Consider the following 16,710-nt stretch of genomic DNA (forward strand, 5'->3'; position numbering starts at 1 on the left):
CGCGATCCTGTTCGCTTGTCATCTGGAGAAGGTCGGGTTCATTTGGATTGACTCGATGTGCATCATGCAGTCGACTGAAGATCATAACAGCCGATCTATGGTTCATGTGGGTGATTGGCTGAGCCAGAGTCGGCAGATGGACAAGATATACCAAAGATCATTTCTCAACATATCCGCTACTGCTGCGGTTGATGGAGATCAGGGTTTGTTTTTTAGCCGACAGCCTGAATCCCTTTGGGAGAACGAGATCAACGTCAACCATACGGGAATGGCTCCTTTCGGAAAACATAGTACTGGAGGCTCGAAAATGGAACAGTTGACGAGGTGCGCTCTCATCGACGTGTCCTTCTGGGACGACCTCGTTGAGAGCGCAGCTGTTAACCGTAGAGGCTGGGTTCTGCAGGAACGTCTCATGGCACCACGTGTACTACATTTCTGTCGCGACCAGATTGCCTGGGAGTGCTCTCACTTCGATGATGCCGAGGGTTATCCTGGAATGGCCATAGGACTGAGGTCTAAGTTGGGAGCTACGATAGACGAAGGACGACTCAAAGACTTAACCCCAGAGGCTGGGCGGGCACTACGAAGCAATCGCCTAAATGATCTTCCAGACCCTGATGAGGGCATGGTAGATCTGTACATCTACGAACTGTGGAAACACATTGTAGAGGTGTATTCCAAAACGCAGATCACAGTATCGCGCGACAAACTTATAGGGTAAAGTACGCCACGAGTAATGTACAAGACATGTTGCTAACTTCTTACTAGTATGTATCTCTTCTACTACGCTTTGGCTGCGCAGCAATTAAGGTTGTTCTAAGACATGTTACTGTTCGCGCTAACGGCTTGATAGCGCTGTCCGGAATTGCGAGACACTTCTGTAGTGACCAGAAGCTATTCACAGTACCGAGCACGTATGTTGCAGGCCTCTGGAGAAACAATCTGGAAAGTCAGCTTCTTTGGCAAGTGAACGAGCTTTATCGGGATGGGGTGTTCGAGAACCCTGGACGACGCGACGCAACTCGAGCGCCTTCATTCTCATGGGCATCAATCGATACCCCCCACGGAATCACCTATCCCGATATCACAGACTACGGGGCTGCAAGAGCAAACGAGATGCGCGACCGGGATCAGGGCGAAAGAGAGGACTCGTATCCAGAGGAAGAGCTAATGCTCGAAGTACTTGACCATCATATCATCCTCTCGGACGAGGACAATGAGTATGGCATGGTAGAACAGGGAAGACTGTTGCTCAAACCACGCTATCTTAGGGCTATCAAGCTCCGGAAGCTTCACCCGCTGTTCCGAGTCGGGTACAGCTGGGGACTGGAGCAAGATGAAATCAAGCCTGACATGTCGCAACAAGATTCCAAAAGGTCTGCGCATCATCTCGAACACGCCAATCTCTATCTGGACGCCCCGGAATCTGACGTCGATATCTTCCGCGATGATGCAAAACTATACTGCATGCCCGTTGCGTATGGTGAGCGGACAGTACGGAAAGCATTTCGTTATTTGTACTGCTTGTTGCTCAAGTACGAAGGGGCGACAGATTTTGGTTCCAAGGGCAATGACCCAGGCGTGAAAGGGCATCTGTCGATGACAATACAGTATCCCATGTTTAGGCGAATTGGCATAACAAAGTTGTCTAACCATCTGGACGAAAAGGGCCAAGAGGCTTTGATGTCGGAGGAATACAACCAAACAATTGCTTTGTGTTGAATAACCTTGGAAGGGAGCGAGGAATTGTTCTGGTATTTTGGGGGGTTCTAGTCTCTTTCAAGGATTACGAGTAATGATTTTGTAGGTAAACAAAGTTCCAATATGTATAGATACGCGATGGCTTTGGAATTCCAGGCCTTGAATCAATCTTACCCCACCTTCCAAGATCTGCCCCTCATCCCCACCTTGACCATTGTCTCGCGCCCACCATACATTGCTCACGCCTGTCATCCGGACTCCAATTTCGCCATGTTCTAACAATATTCATGCTATCATTTGAAAATCACCCATCGATTACCTAATACGGGCGCTTGGGTAAGCTGCCACAACTCCACCAACCTCTACAGCCCACTAACATCTCAAAGTCTAGGGGTATGATTTGTAAGACACCTCTCAACACACCTCTTCTCAGCTCCTCTCCTAACATTCAACTTCAGTCGCTTCGCATTCTTCTGCGTACTTGTGAAAGGTCGTGGGTTCAATTCCCACAGCGTCCACATTCTTTTTGCCTTTTTTTTGCCGCCATAGCACAGAGGAAGGAGCACTAGATGTGGGTGTTTGGGATTGTGGTTCCCATGCTTTGTCTTTTTAGTTTATTCTTTTAGCTATCCCAAGTTCCTTTCGCTCGCCATGCTTCCATTCTTCTCGCTACGCGTAACGAGAACACATGGCGTGTGGGTGGCATTGCTTCTTGCTACCCCTTGACTGTGCTGCCAACGCGAGGGGTGTGTTCTTTCACTTCTTTTCACAAGGTTGGTAGCCAAAAGACATAATGCTAGCGAACCATCCTTCGGAACATCAAACACTAAAGAGGTGCAGGCATTGGCACAGAAAAGGGAATATATGAAGATCATCACAGACGTAGGCACATGGGACAGTACTTGTTTCTATGCGGTAGATCAAAATATCACGAGCTGTCACGACGAAGGAAGATATATATGCAGATCACATCCAAATGAATTGCTGCCAATGTCTAAAAGATATATACAAAGAAACCCAGGGGTATATGTGCGCCGTTTCCATCCACCAAGCCAGCAACCAGTGTGACTTGTCCAACCATTCCATCATTCGTCATGCACCGCTCAGTGCCTGGCGTGGTGCCTTGTGAGCCTCTGCCTGTGCTCCCTAATGTGTCTTGCCATGCGTCCCTTTGCGGCAGGAGGAGCGGCAGGAGGAGCAGGCGTTGGTGCCACAGGGGCGGGAGCGGGAGCGGTGACGGTATGGTAGATCGTCTGAACTACTGTGCGAATAGCTTCGACAGTGTCTGTGACGACGGGAACAGCTGGGTCGGCTGGAGGTGCCTTTTCAACGTTGGTGGGCGCTGGGGCAGGTACCGCTGGAGCAGCAGGTGCTTGAGATGCAGTGGGCGCTGGAGCAGGTACTCCAGGCGCAGCGTATGACTGCGATGCGGCAGGTACATCAGAAGGCTGGGCGACGCTTTGCGCTGTGCTAGGAGCGGTGGCAGCGCCACTCGAGTTTTGAATTGCCGTGCTAGTGCCTTCAGGAAGCGAGGCAGAGGGTGTTGTCGATGGCTTAGGTTTGTTGCCGCTATCTGCGCCACCAGAGGGCCATTGGAAACCAGACATGGGGCCGGTCGGAGCTGGAGCTGGAGCCGGAGCATTGATCTGCGTGGTTGGTGCGGCGATGGGGCTTGGGGTCTCGGCGGGTACGCTGGGGGAGGCATCGTCGGCAGGAGGTGATGCGACTGGGGCGTTGGAGGAGAGGGTCTCGCTCGTCGGGATTGGTGCGAAGATGCCGGATACAGAGGCGGTGATGAGCGGAGGAACTGCAGGGTATTCGGAGGGCTCGGGAATGCCAGAAGGCGCAGCAGGTGTCTCCGATGGGACAGGCGCAGAACCATAGGCAGCACTGCTCTGCTCAGGCACCGAAGAGGGCTGAGGAACAGCGGCGTATCCGTTGTCTTGGTAGACCTTCAGGGAGTTGATCGTCCAGTACGCCTCAGTAAAAGCTTCTGGGTTGTTCTTGACCCATTCTTCGCATGTGTCTGCCTTCTTGCTGCAGGAGCTCTTGTTCCAAACACTGCTGCTGCCCGCCCATTGTCCACAGAATGTAGTGTCGAATACGATCTGCTGCTGCTTGAATGTGCTCTCGATGTCACAGGCGCCGGCGAACTTGGCAGCTGGCTTGCCCCAGCCGCTTGGGTCTGGGCTGTCACCGAGGACGTCTTCCGGGATGGAGTCGCGAGGAAAGAAGTAAACGCTGATGGCATCGGCGGTCCATTGTGTCGCGTAGACACCGCCACCACCCTCGTTCAAGCCTGCACCGTAGCTCTTGGTCGATGGGTGTTCGATGGAGCATCCGGCGTTCTTCGACTGATCCTCGGCAGCGACATCACAGTTTCCCGTGGTCACTGAGCCAGCGAATTGGGTGGTGTCTTCACCAATCTGGCAGCCGGGGCCAGTGTGGAGGGTCATGCCGTTGTTCGTCTGGTCGTTCACGCCTTCGATGATGTCGATCTCGCCATTCTTTGGCCAGTTGGGGCCAGTCGTCCAGAATCTATCAATGTGTAAGCAACATGACTTTCGATGGATGAAAGTCTACTTACGCTGGCCATGTACCACAGCCGAATGGCATATGGGCAACATCCAGCACAATCAGCCCACTGTCGTAGGTCTTCTTGCTCTGGATACGAACACTGGGCCTTCCCTCAGGGGTCTGGTTCTGTGTGTCCACGCCCCAGGAAATCGCTGAAGAAGACGAGTTGATGAGGTTCGTCTGCCTCGCCGTAGCCTCGTCAACGTACTTGACGAAGCCCTCTGTCGGATCGGCATCAGTGAAGAAGTCGAAGGCCCCGTAAAAGTCGGTCATGTAGTCATCTTGGAGAGTATAGCCAGCTATGCTCAGTTGGAAAAAGGCCGCAGCCGAAGTGAGTGTGGAGAAACGCATCGTCGAGACGCTGAAAGATAAGAATAGTAATGAGTGACTGCGTACTAGACGCGTGAAGAAAAAAGGCACAAGAACGGAAAAGACGACTGTATAGTTTGGCGATGTAACGAGGCACCAGATGGTCGGAAAGGGACGGCCTGCCTATATACGCAGGCCTAAAACGAAGGCGTGGCAACGACCCTGACATAGCAGCCACCGATTCGCCCCAACGGCTTCGTCTAGAGGATAGACGAGCGCGGGAGAGTGTACATCTCCCGTTAGGCACATCGGGCTCCGTTTCAACAAGAGGGGAGTTATAGACGGACCGAGTTTATCTCCGGTTAGCAACATTGAGGGGGACCTGCAGGAACCAGTCAGGTACACAAGATGGGGGTTCAATAGCGCTGAGCAAGGCTGCCCGGATGTTTAACCAAACGTGCGCCGTTTCATGAGAAATAGGACGGATGGTCCGTTGGTGAACGGGGAGAGGCGCTTGAAACAGCGAGAAGCGCACATCCCGGTGGATACGTGGCGGGGCCTACGGTTATTATCGATTGCCTGAGGCATTTGCCATGCTCATCAGCATGTGATTCGTCGTCGACGCGTTGAAACGTGAGGTGATCGGGGGTTGGGATGAAGGAGAGCGACTGCTGGCCAATGCCACGCGCCGGATTTAGCGCTTCTGGAAGCGAGCGCGGCCAGTGCTGGCGCTCCACCCCCCTGAAACCGACCGTTCAACCAATGAATCGGAAAGTCGATCTACACAACTCGAGTACAAATAAGTGCTTTTTGCAGGTGGGTGTATTGTCGACGTGATGGCTGAGGCATACCAACTTACTTGCAACAGAAAACATAGAAGAGATCATAGTGGTGAGATCTTTGTTCATCTTGATAACTACACAAGGTTCATGTTTGGACTATATCAAGTTTACTCAACAGCGCATATGGGCGGGGAGTTCCAGCCCAAGTATACATGATTACTTCATTCATATCTAGCATTACGTGTCTTCATTAATGAGGCGGCACATTCACTGCATCGACTCGATAACAATGGCAGAGGCGCCACCACCACCGTTGCAGATGCCGGCACAGCCAATCTTGCCCTTCTTCTCCCTTAGCACACCGAGCAGTGTAGTTGTGATCCTGGCTCCGGAGGCACCGAGCGCGTGGCCGAGCGCGACAGCACCACCGTGCAGGTTGACCTTGTCTTCTGGGATACCAAGGATCTTCATGTTGGCGAGCGCAACGACGCTGAAGGCCTCGTTGATCTCGAAAGCATCGACAGCAGAGAGCTCGACCTTGGCGTGCTTCAGAGCCTTGGGCATAGCGAGCGCAGGGGCGGTGGTGAACTTGGAGGGGTTCTGCTCAGCGTCACCCCAGCCGAGGATCTTAGCAATGGGCTTGAGGCCGTGCTTCTTGACAGCCTCTTCAGAGGCAAGAACGAGAGCAGCAGCGCCATCGGAGAGCGGTGAAGCGTTGGCAGCGGTGACAGTTCCGTTTCCGGGCTTGAAAGAGGGCCTCAGTGTACGCGTCTTGGACTCGTTGAACTGTGATTAATAAGTAAGAGAGTGTCGATTAGTGAACACTCAGGGTCGCGACTTACGTTCTTGGGCTCATCGTCGCGGTCGACGACGACCGCAGGCTTGCCGCGTCCAACGGTAACCTCAATGGGAGCGATCTCCTCCTTGAACCAGCCGGCCTCGTGTGCGGCGTTGGCCTTCTTGTAGGAGCGGATGCAGTAGTCGTCCTGGTCCTCGCGGGAGAAGCCGTGGTCGTCTGCGCACTCCTCTCCCTGCAGACCCATGTGCTCCTTCTTGTATGCGTCGGTCAGACCGTCCTTCAGCACACCGTCGACCAGGGGCTGGTCTCCGAACTTGGCGCCGGTCCTCAGGTTGGGGAGGTAGTGGGGGGTGTTGGACATGCTCTCGGTTCCCGCTGCGACGACGATGTCGGCATTGCCGGTTATGATGGTCTGGGCGCCGACAATGAGGGCCTTGATGGAGGAGGCGCACACCTTGTTGATGGTGGTTGCGACGGTCGACTCGGGGAGGCCAGCGCCAATGGCACACTGGCGGGCAGGGTTCTGGCCGAGGCTGGAGGGTTGTCAATAGAGTTCTCCTGGAGTTTCGGCATGTTTGGTGTTGTACATACTTTGCGGAGAGAACATTGCCAACGAAGACTTCCTCGACATCGGTGGGCTTGATGCCAGCGCGCTCAACGGCAGCTACAGGAATTGTTAGAATAGGTTCATGTTCCAATGGCGACGACTTCATATACCCTTAATGGCGTGAGAGCCCAGCTGGACAGCACTCAGGCTCGAGAGGGAGCTGTTGTCGCGTGAGTCGGCGGTGCCCCTCTTCTCTAGTACCAGGGAACATACCCCAAGAACATGCCCGTAGGCGTACGGGCGGCTGAGACGATGTAAACTGGGGGAAGGGACGACATGATGGGTATCTTGGGTATGCAGGAAAGCGGAGCGAAGGTGCAGAGAGCAGATATAAGGTGCCTCTGAGCAAATGGCCCGATCAACAAATATACCCCGATGGATCTTTTTGGAGTTTAGCCTTGCGCGACAACGGATGGCGCCTGCTGGCCCTGCAGGAGGCGCCTCGGAGCCCCATTGGCCAGCCGCGACCTCCGCCCTCACCGCCTAGCGCTAGGCCGCGGAACCACGTCTGAACTTTTGCGACAGCTTCAAGCTCGACGCGCATCACCACCGCGCATATACCCACACCCACCGCCGCCATGGATGACCTATACGACGAGTGAGTGCGCCCATTCTCTCCAAACATGTTACGCGACTGACTTTTGACAGGTTCGGAAATTTTATTGGCGAGGCCGAGTCCGACGACGATGTCCAGAGCACCGGCCAGGCAGCCGACGCCTATGTCCTCGACGATGAGGAGGAAGCCGAGACGAACGACCAGCAGCTTATGGAGGTGGACGAGGGGCCATCCAATGCCGTGATTCTCCACGAAGACAAGCAGTACTACCCTTCTGCGTCCGATGTATACGGCCCCGATGTCGAAGTCTTGGTGCACGAGGAAGACACGCAGTCGCTGGCGCAACCTATCATTGCGCCGGTAGTGCAGAAGAAGTTCACGATTCAAGAGACAGATCTGCCTCCGGTGCATCACTCGAGAGAGCTCTTGACGGATTTGATGAACTTCCCCGACCAGATACGGAATATCGCCATAGCTGGACACTTGCACCACGGAAAGACTGCCTTTATGGATATGTTAGTCATGGAGACACACGACATCCAAGATCGTCTGGACTACAAGAGGGGCAAGAAGCGGGAGGAGCAGCTGCGATACACCGACGTACACGTGCTCGAACGCGAACGAGGCCTCTCCATCAAGGCTGCGCCCATGAGCCTTGTCCTGCAGAACACGAAGTTGAAGTCGCATCTGTTCAACATCCTCGATACCCCCGGACACGTGAACTTCGCCGACGAAGTCGCCGCCTCGTTGCGCCTGGTTGACGGAGTGGTCTTGGTGGTGGATGTGGTTGAGGGTGTGCAAGTGAACACGGAGCAAATCATAAAGCACGCAGTGCTGGAGGATCTGCCCCTAACACTTGTGGTCAACAAGATGGACCGCTTGATTCTAGAGCTGAAGCTGCCGCCCAGCGACGCATACTTTAAGATTAAGCACGTAATCGAGGAGGTCAACACTATCATCGAGAACACCATCCCCGGCCGCGGCGAGAGCAGACGAGTAAGCCCTGAGAAAGGCAATGTCGCTTTCGCTTGCTCCAGCATGCGATGGTGCTTCACCATTCAGTCCTTCGCGAAGATGTACTCCGACTTTTACCCCGGTCCATCGAAACTCCCAGGTTTCGGCGTTCCGATGAAGGGTCTGGATATCGATAAATTCGCCATGCGTCTTTGGGGCGACATCTTCTACAACCCTGGAAGCCGCAAGTTCAGTCGCAAGCGGCAGGAGGAGGGCTCACAACGGTCTTTCGTACACTGGATCTTGGAGCCTGTCTACAAAATCTACTCGCACACGCTAAGCCAGAGCCCGGACGACCTGAAGGACACCCTCGACACTTTGGGCATCCGACTGAAGCCATCCGAATACAAGACCGACGCAAAGGAGCTGATGCGCCTTGTATGCCAGCAGTACTTCGGGCCATCTCTCGGTTTCGTAGACATGATCACCCAACACGTTCCTTCGCCCGAAGAAGGTGCGCAACGGCTGCTGCAAAGACACTACACCGGACCTCTGGATACGAAGACCGCCGAAGCCATGCAGAAGTGCGACCAGAACGGACCCCTAGTCATACACGTTACGAAGTTGTTCAATGCAACAGATGCCAAGTCGTTCACAGCACTGGGCCGAGTGATGAGCGGTACTGCAACTTCACCGCAGTCGGTGCGTGTTCTTGGTGAAGGCTACACGATCGAGGATGAGGAAGACATGGTCGTTGCGACAGTAACAGACACATGGATAGCGCAGTCACGATACAATATCCCCGTCAGCGGTGTTCCGGCAGGTAACTGGGTGCTGCTCGGCGGTGTCGACAATTCGATAGTCAAGACGGCGACGATTGTAGCTACCAAACTCCCCGAAGACGAAGACGCCTACATTTTCCGGCCCATCCGCCACTTCTTTGAATCCGTATTCAAGGTCGCAGTCGAACCGATAAACCCCTCCGAACTACCGAAGATGCTTGACGGTCTGCGCAAGATCAACAAGTCATACCCGCTCATCACAACCAAGGTCGAGGAGTCAGGAGAGCACGTTGTTCTCGGCACGGGCGAATTATACATGGACTGTGTTCTGCACGATCTGCGACGGCTATACGCCGATATGGAGATCAAGGTGTCGGATCCCGTAACAAGATTCTGCGAGACGGTGGTTGAGATGTCCGCCATCAAGTGCTACGCGCTTACACCGAACAAGAAGAACAAGCTCACGATGATTGCTGAGCCGCTCGACCCAGGTATCGCCGAAGACATCGAGGCTGGCAAGGTCAACATCAAGGATCCCGTAAGAGTAGTTGGAAAGTTCTTTGAGGAGAACTACGGATACGACTTGCTCGCGTCGCGCAACATCTGGGCTTTCGGACCTGATGACATGGGCCCCAATATCCTACAAAACGACACACTTCCCTCAGAAGTCGACGGCAAGACTCTGCGAACGGTGCGCGATACGCTTCGACAAGGTTTCAGCTGGGCTACTCGAGAAGGCCCACTTTGCGAAGAGCCCATTCGCAACACAAAATTCCGAATTACCGATGTCGAACTTGCGCCAGAAGCTATCTTCCGCGGAGGTGGCCAGATTATTCCTACCAGTCGACGAGCGTGCTACTCGAGTTTCCTAATGGCCAGCCCAAGGCTGATGGAGCCGGTGTACTCGTGCAGCATGGTCGGCCCTGCAGACACCAAGAGCAGCTTATACACAGTCCTTGCACGAAGGAGAGGACACGTCCTGCAGGACGGACCCATCGCGGGTACTCCGCTCTACAACGTGCGTGGTCTTATTCCGGTCATCGATTCATTTGGTTTCGAGACCGATCTTAGGGTACGTACACCTTCTACAATCATCCCCATTACCTAGCGCTTATACTGACTTCCCGTAGATCCACACACAGGGCCAAGTCTCCCTCTCCCTCGTTTTCGATCGCTGGTCCATCGTCCCCGGCGACCCTCTCGACAAAGACATCACAACCCGACCGCTCGAACCCGCAACCGCACAACAACTCGCACGCGACTTCGTGCTCAAGACAAGGAGAAGGAAGGGTCTCGCGGAGGATGTCACAATTAGCAAGTTCCTGGAACCAGAGCTATTCCGTTCTCTTAAGGAGAGCGGCGTGCTTGACGGTTAGGATGGTTGTATAGCATACTTTGGAGTCAAATGGGAACGGCGCAAATTGGAAGCTACAAAAGCATACAGGGAACTCATGTTGGAGATGCGCTCATGGAAGTGGCTGGAGAATCGAAATGAAATATACCCGTCGCATGTCAGTACATCATTACCTTCCTCCTCTCCTCTCACATGCAAACATCAGTGCAGCACGTGATCTCCTAGAGAGCCGGTACGGCTATATAAACGGCTTTGCTCACCCACCCTCCTTCCTCCTACAATACTTTCCCTGAAATCAAAATACCCTGGGCGCAGTCCCATGTGTGCCTGTCTTCTGTTTCACCAAAACCCACCGTCACAAAGGTAATGTGGATTTCCTGTCCAGTCTTTTTCCCACCACAATTGACAGTACTTTTGGCTTATGTGGGCTTCCAGACTGGTGTTTTCCAAAAATCAAAACCATCGGTACAACAATACATGTCTCTGCCCGGGTCTTGTTTCCCATGAAAATCGTCAATTATCTGGCTCATGTGGGCTCCCAGACCGGTCTTTTCCAGCAAGATCAAAGCATGAAGGACACATGATCTGGTGCTTTGTATCTTTTGTTTCTCGTCAAAATAAGAATGTCCACAGCGCATGTCTGGATTCAGCTCTACATATCATCAAAAAAGCAAGCAACGCTCGTTATGTTTGGGCTCCTACGGGTCTCTTCGAACCAGAACACGACTGAGAGACCGCTTCTCCGATACCGATACTTCACTTGATTTGTGCGATGCTGGCCTACCAAAATCGACCACGACATTTTTCGTGTCCTCTGCCGGTCCACCAAAAAAAAGACCAAGAAGCTCAATATGTTCTCTCCGGTCTACCAAAACTACAACACTGCTTGCCATGTTCTTTTCGGCCTCTGAGAGTTTTACGATTGCCAAAAACAAATGGCCAAGTAACGCATACAAACGACTCGAAAGTCGAAATCTCAGACTTTATGCTGCAGCCGGGAGGACTTTACAACATCATCACTTTTCAGTTTCTTTTTGGGAATCAAATCGAATAACTCCTCGCGCCATGGTCTCGTGTCGCAGAGAACATGATAAATCATCGTCTGCTTCTTCTATGGTTTAAAAACGCAGATTCTTGCATCGTATTCAACAAACTCAGGCTTCACCACTTTCTGATCTGTCACCTGCTCTATGTCCTTTATGACTAAGTCAAACGGGATCATGTAAGAAACGCGCGTATGCTCGTTGAAGGTATAGAGTAGACCGACAATCGTTGCTTTCCTACTATTGCGTTCGTTCAGTAGTACGCAACTGCCGGAGTCGCCGGCCCTCATGAACTCTTCTCCTTTGCGGTCATGCATGACGCCGAAAGCCAGCATGACACCGTCCGTCGTTCCAAATCGCTGCTCCATGTCTGCCGGTACAATAGAAGTAGAGTCATGTCGTAGATTCAAGAGTGAGCCAATCTGGTTGATGTGTCCGTACGTCCAGCCAGTTGTCCGGCCCTTCTTAGCCACTTGCAAGCTTTGGGTTTGCTTGATCTTGGTGAATCGTGTCACTTCTGCTCCGATGGGCACTTTGATGCCTGTACCACCAATGGGAACACGGTCGCTCATTGTCCGCCCTGTGGCGACCTTGATCAGTGCCCAGTCGAGCGCGAATTTCAGGGTGCGACCAGCAATCTTGTCGGCCAAGGTCGGAGGGTGTGTGCCGTCCTTCCTCTTGAAGGCGTCGTCCGGTACGTTAACCACGGTGGATAGTCTTTGTGCTTCAACAGGGGAGTAGTCGTCGTTCTTACGCGCACGATAGCCCGACGATGCGATCACCGTGCCTAGAAGACGATTCGGGTCGGCGTCTAGGAATTCGCAGTCTTTGTTGGTCGCCGCAGCCATGCTTTGCGCCCAAGCGTATTCAGGGTGGTATGGATTATCGAAACTTGCAACAGCTTGGTCATGTTCGTATTTATCCATTGCTTTGTATTTCAGGAACCTCGTGTGATCTGGGTTGGATGGGGCTTTGATCTTGACTAGACCTAATTGCGAGATCTCATGGTTGACACTTAGGTACTCCCCGACAGACATACCGCGGTTGATGACACTCGTTGGATCGTGTGTTGCGACGACGTGGTGGTTGGTCAAGGCGCAATTCGTCTCATTTCCCGCCGCATCCTTGAGTACGAGGACAGCGCCGACTGTTCCGCTGTTGTCCGGCTGCTCTACGCCGATACTCGCTCCCATCTTTACGACGGCGTCGTAGTCCTGCATTGTAGAATATATGGCAGGGCGTACATACGGTTCCTCTGCTTCTTCCTCGTCTCCAGATGTCTGCATGGCCAGGTGTGGTGCGTAAAGGAGGTCGACCTCCATTGCCTGGGGGAGTTGTTGACGTATATGAGGTAGGATTTTGTCCCACCATATGGCTGAGTCGGCATCTTGTGCGGTGATGAGGAGAGTAGGGGCGCGTATTGGATGCAATTCTCCGATTTCACGGAGGACGATGTCGGCGGTGAGCCACTGTTGTTCCTGGATATCTTCAAGGAGAGCTGGCCGATAGCACTCCCATGCTGCGACAAGCTCTGGCGCGCAATCTGTGAGCGGCGCTGATGGTACTCCGTCTGCTTTTCTGATGTCTGTAATCTCAACCGTAATGTCCTCGCGATTGGCCTTGTCGAAGAGTAATCTGAGATCACTTACCGCGACCTTCCAGGCTGCGTATTGTCCATTCACAGACACGTCCGAGGTGACTAGTAGCGTGAGGGGCGTCTGGGATGGGGTCTGGCCGGGTCGGACGCGCTTTACGAGGCCGTAGCCAAGAACCCGGACCTGGGCGTCCTGAAGAATGCGGGCTACGCTTTGTCGAAATACGCCGTCGCTCCACTCTGGTATCCATTGGGCTCCTATATTATCGAAGGGAGGTGCGTTTAACGCAGGCGCGCCGACACGGTAAGTCCATCTCATGTCCATCTTTGGTGTCTCGCGTACGACAAGTGGAGGTGGAGTTCAGCGGTCGGTTTCGCTTTGAGCTTTGAGCTTGTGAATTCTTGGTTTCGGGTAGCATGAAACATTGAAAATCCAGCCATCTCGTTCTTGGTGAGTGCTTAGGACGAAAGGAAAGATCTGTAGAGGAAGGCCTTTTGTACTTAGACATTTGGTGCGGTACTGGGGCAGACGCTTGTAGAACCGTGGTATAGCTGCAGGACGGACGTTGGAAATTCGCAGGAGAGGCTACGCTGACGTACGGGGCGAATCAGACCAGACATGACTGTTGAATTGTATTGCGTGGTTCACGCGGCAAGGGCGTCCCATGGATTGGATGAGGGAAAGTGGAACGTTGGAGTGGTGCGTCATATCTCAAAGCGGTAGCGATGAATCTGACCAAGTTGATATGCGACTTCCGTTAAGGGTCTTGGTAATAGGATGGGGTATGTGCGGGGCCCGGACAATGCGCAAGCGCCTACATGGACGACAGAACTGGCAAAGATCGGGATGAGATCTGGGCGTCGAAACGAGTCTGGCGGGACCTGAACACGCCAGCTGGTCGGAACATCCGTGATTATGTTGCGCTCATGTCAATCCCTCCCACCGTACACCACCGGGTAGCGTTGGAAGAGCAAGAGCAGATTACGGAAGGAGAGACTATCACTGCCAAGTTGAAAATCACAAGGACTCACTTGCGGCTGACTCATGTTCCCGTATCACGCTAGAGACTGCACCCTATTGGTGCGCCGCATCACAGTGACTTTGACGTTGCTGGTCCTTCGAGATGGCGTGAGGCTTATCGACCTCTCAGGCAACTCCCATTTATTGATGCAAACATGAGCAGATTCTAACATTCCCACGGCTCGGAGACATCGCCCACATACGCACTAAGGCTGTATACGAAGCCCAGTTTATTCACCTCTCTATACTTGATGGTCGGAGAGGCTTCGCGAGTTATAAGTGACCGTGACCTCGGAATACTGATGCGAGGAACCGCTCGTAGTTCTCCCATAGGTGGCTCGCGTCATGGAGACGCCTAGATTTCCAGAACCTGTGGAGGCTAAAAGATACTAACTCATGAAGAACTCGAATTTCTGGAACCGCTTTGAGGTATACAAAGTTTTTCACAAAGGACTTTTCGGTCACAAAACATAGCTCTGGAAACTACATGAATTTTTTGAACTAGAGCCTAAAAGCTTGCCAGCCCTTGAAGTCATACACGAGCTATCATAAGTATCTGAATGTAGCCCACTTGAATTGTTGTAGACGTCTGGACGAGCTGCGCACAAAAGCTTCTTGGTTCCACTGAGGTACCGTTCTTCCATTTCCACTCCTCGATCGTTTCCTAGTCTCATCCGCTTCTTAATTCATGAGTTAGGGAACTTGTAAATTCCTCGGGTCTTGGTATGTCCAGCCATCTAAGCTGAAGCAGGAGCTCGGGCTCCAGTCATCTTGACGATTATGTTGTACGTGAGCTCTCCCTCGCTGTGGGCGGGGAGGCCCATGCCACCTTCACCGAACGACTCCGAGTCCTGAATACACTCGATCATGCACCAGATTTCGTTGAGGTTGGTGACTTGAGTATGGATGTTGAATGACGTGACGCGGGTGCCGATGGGTACCCCGTTGGCAATGCCGTTGACGCTGCCGAAGTACTGAACGAAGGGTATACCGTCAAACGAACGATCGTGAGGCTTGAGGCCGTAGAAGAGTCGGAGAAGGTTGTCCAGGCGTGCTGGTGTGAGGCGCCATGGGTTCGGGAGGTTGTCTGGATCACCGCCGGCGGCGAGGAAGGGTGCGTCTAGATAATAGTGTATTATACTTACAATTTCTCTTATTTATAAGAGTATCTTTTTATTAAAGTTATTAATATTATAAAAGTTATAAGTAGCTTATTTTACTTTATATTATTATAGTACTATAAAATAAAATAAATAAAACTAAAAAATAAAATTATATATAAGTATAAGTTAAAAAAAAAAAAAGTAATAAAAAAGTAACTACTATAGATACTACTTTTTAAGTATACTATATATATATAACTATAGCTTTTAATATACTTACTATTAACTTAGCTACTAAGCTTAGCTTTTATAGTATATTACTACTATTTAATATCTTAATAATACTTTTATTTTTTATAAAGTCTACTATAGTAAAAAAAAAAATAGTAAAGCTAAAATTTACTTATTACTATTTTATTATTATTTTTAAACTTATTTTTTTTAAAAGTTTTACTACTATACTATTATATTATATAAAAACTTAAAATACTAAAAAGTACTTTTTTTTTTTAAAAAAATTTAAAGTATATTATATATACTAAGAATATAAATATAGTATATATAGCTAATATCTTATAAGTAATAACTTAGTAGCTAAGAACTTTCTAATTACTAAAAAAGTAGTAGTATTAAATTTAGTTTATTAACTTTAGCTACTAAGCTTTTAGCTAATACTTTATAAGTAAGCTATTTTAAGTACTATATTTAATAATAAAGTATAATATAAGTAAGTACTAGCTATCTTAGCTAGATATAAGATCTTTATCTAATATTAGTATAAATAAAAAAAGTAAAAAAATATAGTAAAAATAGCTAAATAGCTATTATAAGTAATAAGTTATTTAGTTAATTATTTAGATTATTTAGTTTATCTAGTGCTAGTACATTAAATGTAAAGTCTGCGTCTAGATAATTAATTAGCTTCGAATTTGTAACACTTGTTTCTGCAGTACTTACTGATGGCTGCAAACCTGTCTCTCTCGGCCACCAGTTCGCGAGTGTCTGCCTGGAGGCGGGCCACCTTGGCCTGGACCTCGGGGGACAGCTGACGGGGGACAGTAGTCACTTCTACAAGCCAGATCTCGGCGGAAGAGCTGGGGGATGCCATGATGATGTTGGATTGAATGGTCTTGGTGGCGCTTGTAGTATTTGATGTATTGGTGTGTTGTGTTGTAGAGGAGTGTAGAGTCGAAAGTTGAAATCTCGCTCTCACCTTCACTTTATATAAGTGGGCACCCAGGTATCTCCCACGTGCTGAGCCCTCTCACCTGTAGCGCACGCGGTGAGCTATCGCAAAGCTTGACGTAAATCCTGCTCGAAATGTGCTCGCCTGTAAGACTGTTGCGATGATCTTGCTTCGGAGTAGCTAGAATGCGTGGTGACTACATATTATTCAATGTAAATAAGTTTACACTTCCTGGGACAATGTATAATCCAGCCTTGAAATATTTTCAAACAATGCAAGACAAGTTTTGCCACCTTTAGTAGCACTGAAGGCGACTTTGGTACAAGATTGTGGTATTGAGTC

At 50.9% G+C, this 16,710-nt stretch overlaps 6 protein-coding genes across 6 annotated transcripts; 2 read left to right on the top strand and 4 right to left on the bottom strand.

Annotated features, from left to right (window-relative positions):
* Positions 1 to 307: 307 nt before the first annotated feature.
* J4E79_009874 (uncharacterized protein) lies at positions 308 to 1,722 on the top strand (the record flags this gene model as incomplete). Its single annotated transcript, XM_049358715.1, has 2 exons — positions 308 to 717; positions 885 to 1,722. 2 exons carry the CDS (start codon positions 308 to 310, stop codon positions 1,720 to 1,722), a joined length of 1,248 nt encoding a protein of 415 aa, XP_049206818.1.
* Positions 1,723 to 2,804: 1,082 nt separating this feature from the next.
* Positions 2,805 to 4,629, bottom strand: J4E79_009875 (uncharacterized protein; the record flags this gene model as incomplete). The annotated part of the gene is made up of 2 exons (XM_049358716.1): positions 2,805 to 4,239; positions 4,289 to 4,629. The coding sequence occupies 2 exons, from the start codon at positions 4,627 to 4,629 to the stop codon at positions 2,805 to 2,807; spliced, it is 1,776 nt and encodes a 591-aa protein (XP_049206819.1).
* Positions 4,630 to 5,636: 1,007 nt separating this feature from the next.
* On the bottom strand, positions 5,637 to 7,053 carry ERG10 (erg10, acetyl-CoA C-acetyltransferase; the record flags this gene model as incomplete). The annotated part of the gene is made up of 5 exons (XM_049358717.1): positions 5,637 to 6,155; positions 6,212 to 6,701; positions 6,760 to 6,832; positions 6,886 to 6,935; positions 6,989 to 7,053. 5 exons carry the CDS (start codon positions 7,051 to 7,053, stop codon positions 5,637 to 5,639), a joined length of 1,197 nt encoding a protein of 398 aa, XP_049206820.1.
* A 300-nt stretch (positions 7,054 to 7,353) lies between these two features.
* On the top strand, positions 7,354 to 10,443 carry J4E79_009877 (uncharacterized protein; the record flags this gene model as incomplete). The annotated part of the gene is made up of 3 exons (XM_049358718.1): positions 7,354 to 7,373; positions 7,424 to 10,139; positions 10,198 to 10,443. 3 exons carry the CDS (start codon positions 7,354 to 7,356, stop codon positions 10,441 to 10,443), a joined length of 2,982 nt encoding a protein of 993 aa, XP_049206821.1.
* A 1,089-nt stretch (positions 10,444 to 11,532) lies between these two features.
* J4E79_009878 (uncharacterized protein) lies at positions 11,533 to 13,383 on the bottom strand (the record flags this gene model as incomplete). The annotated part of the gene is made up of 1 exon (XM_049358719.1): positions 11,533 to 13,383. The coding sequence occupies one exon, from the start codon at positions 13,381 to 13,383 to the stop codon at positions 11,533 to 11,535; it is 1,851 nt and encodes a 616-aa protein (XP_049206822.1).
* Positions 13,384 to 14,816: 1,433 nt separating this feature from the next.
* Positions 14,817 to 16,290, bottom strand: J4E79_009879 (uncharacterized protein; the record flags this gene model as incomplete). Its single annotated transcript, XM_049358720.1, has 2 exons — positions 14,817 to 15,199; positions 16,140 to 16,290. The coding sequence occupies 2 exons, from the start codon at positions 16,288 to 16,290 to the stop codon at positions 14,817 to 14,819; spliced, it is 534 nt and encodes a 177-aa protein (XP_049206823.1).
* Between the last annotated feature and the right edge of the window lie 420 nt (positions 16,291 to 16,710).

The sequence above is a fragment of the Alternaria viburni genome, assembly GCF_023758015.1.
Source record: "Alternaria viburni strain BMP 2772 chromosome Unknown scaffold_27, whole genome shotgun sequence".
Lineage (NCBI taxonomy): Eukaryota > Fungi > Ascomycota > Dothideomycetes > Pleosporales > Pleosporaceae > Alternaria > Alternaria viburni.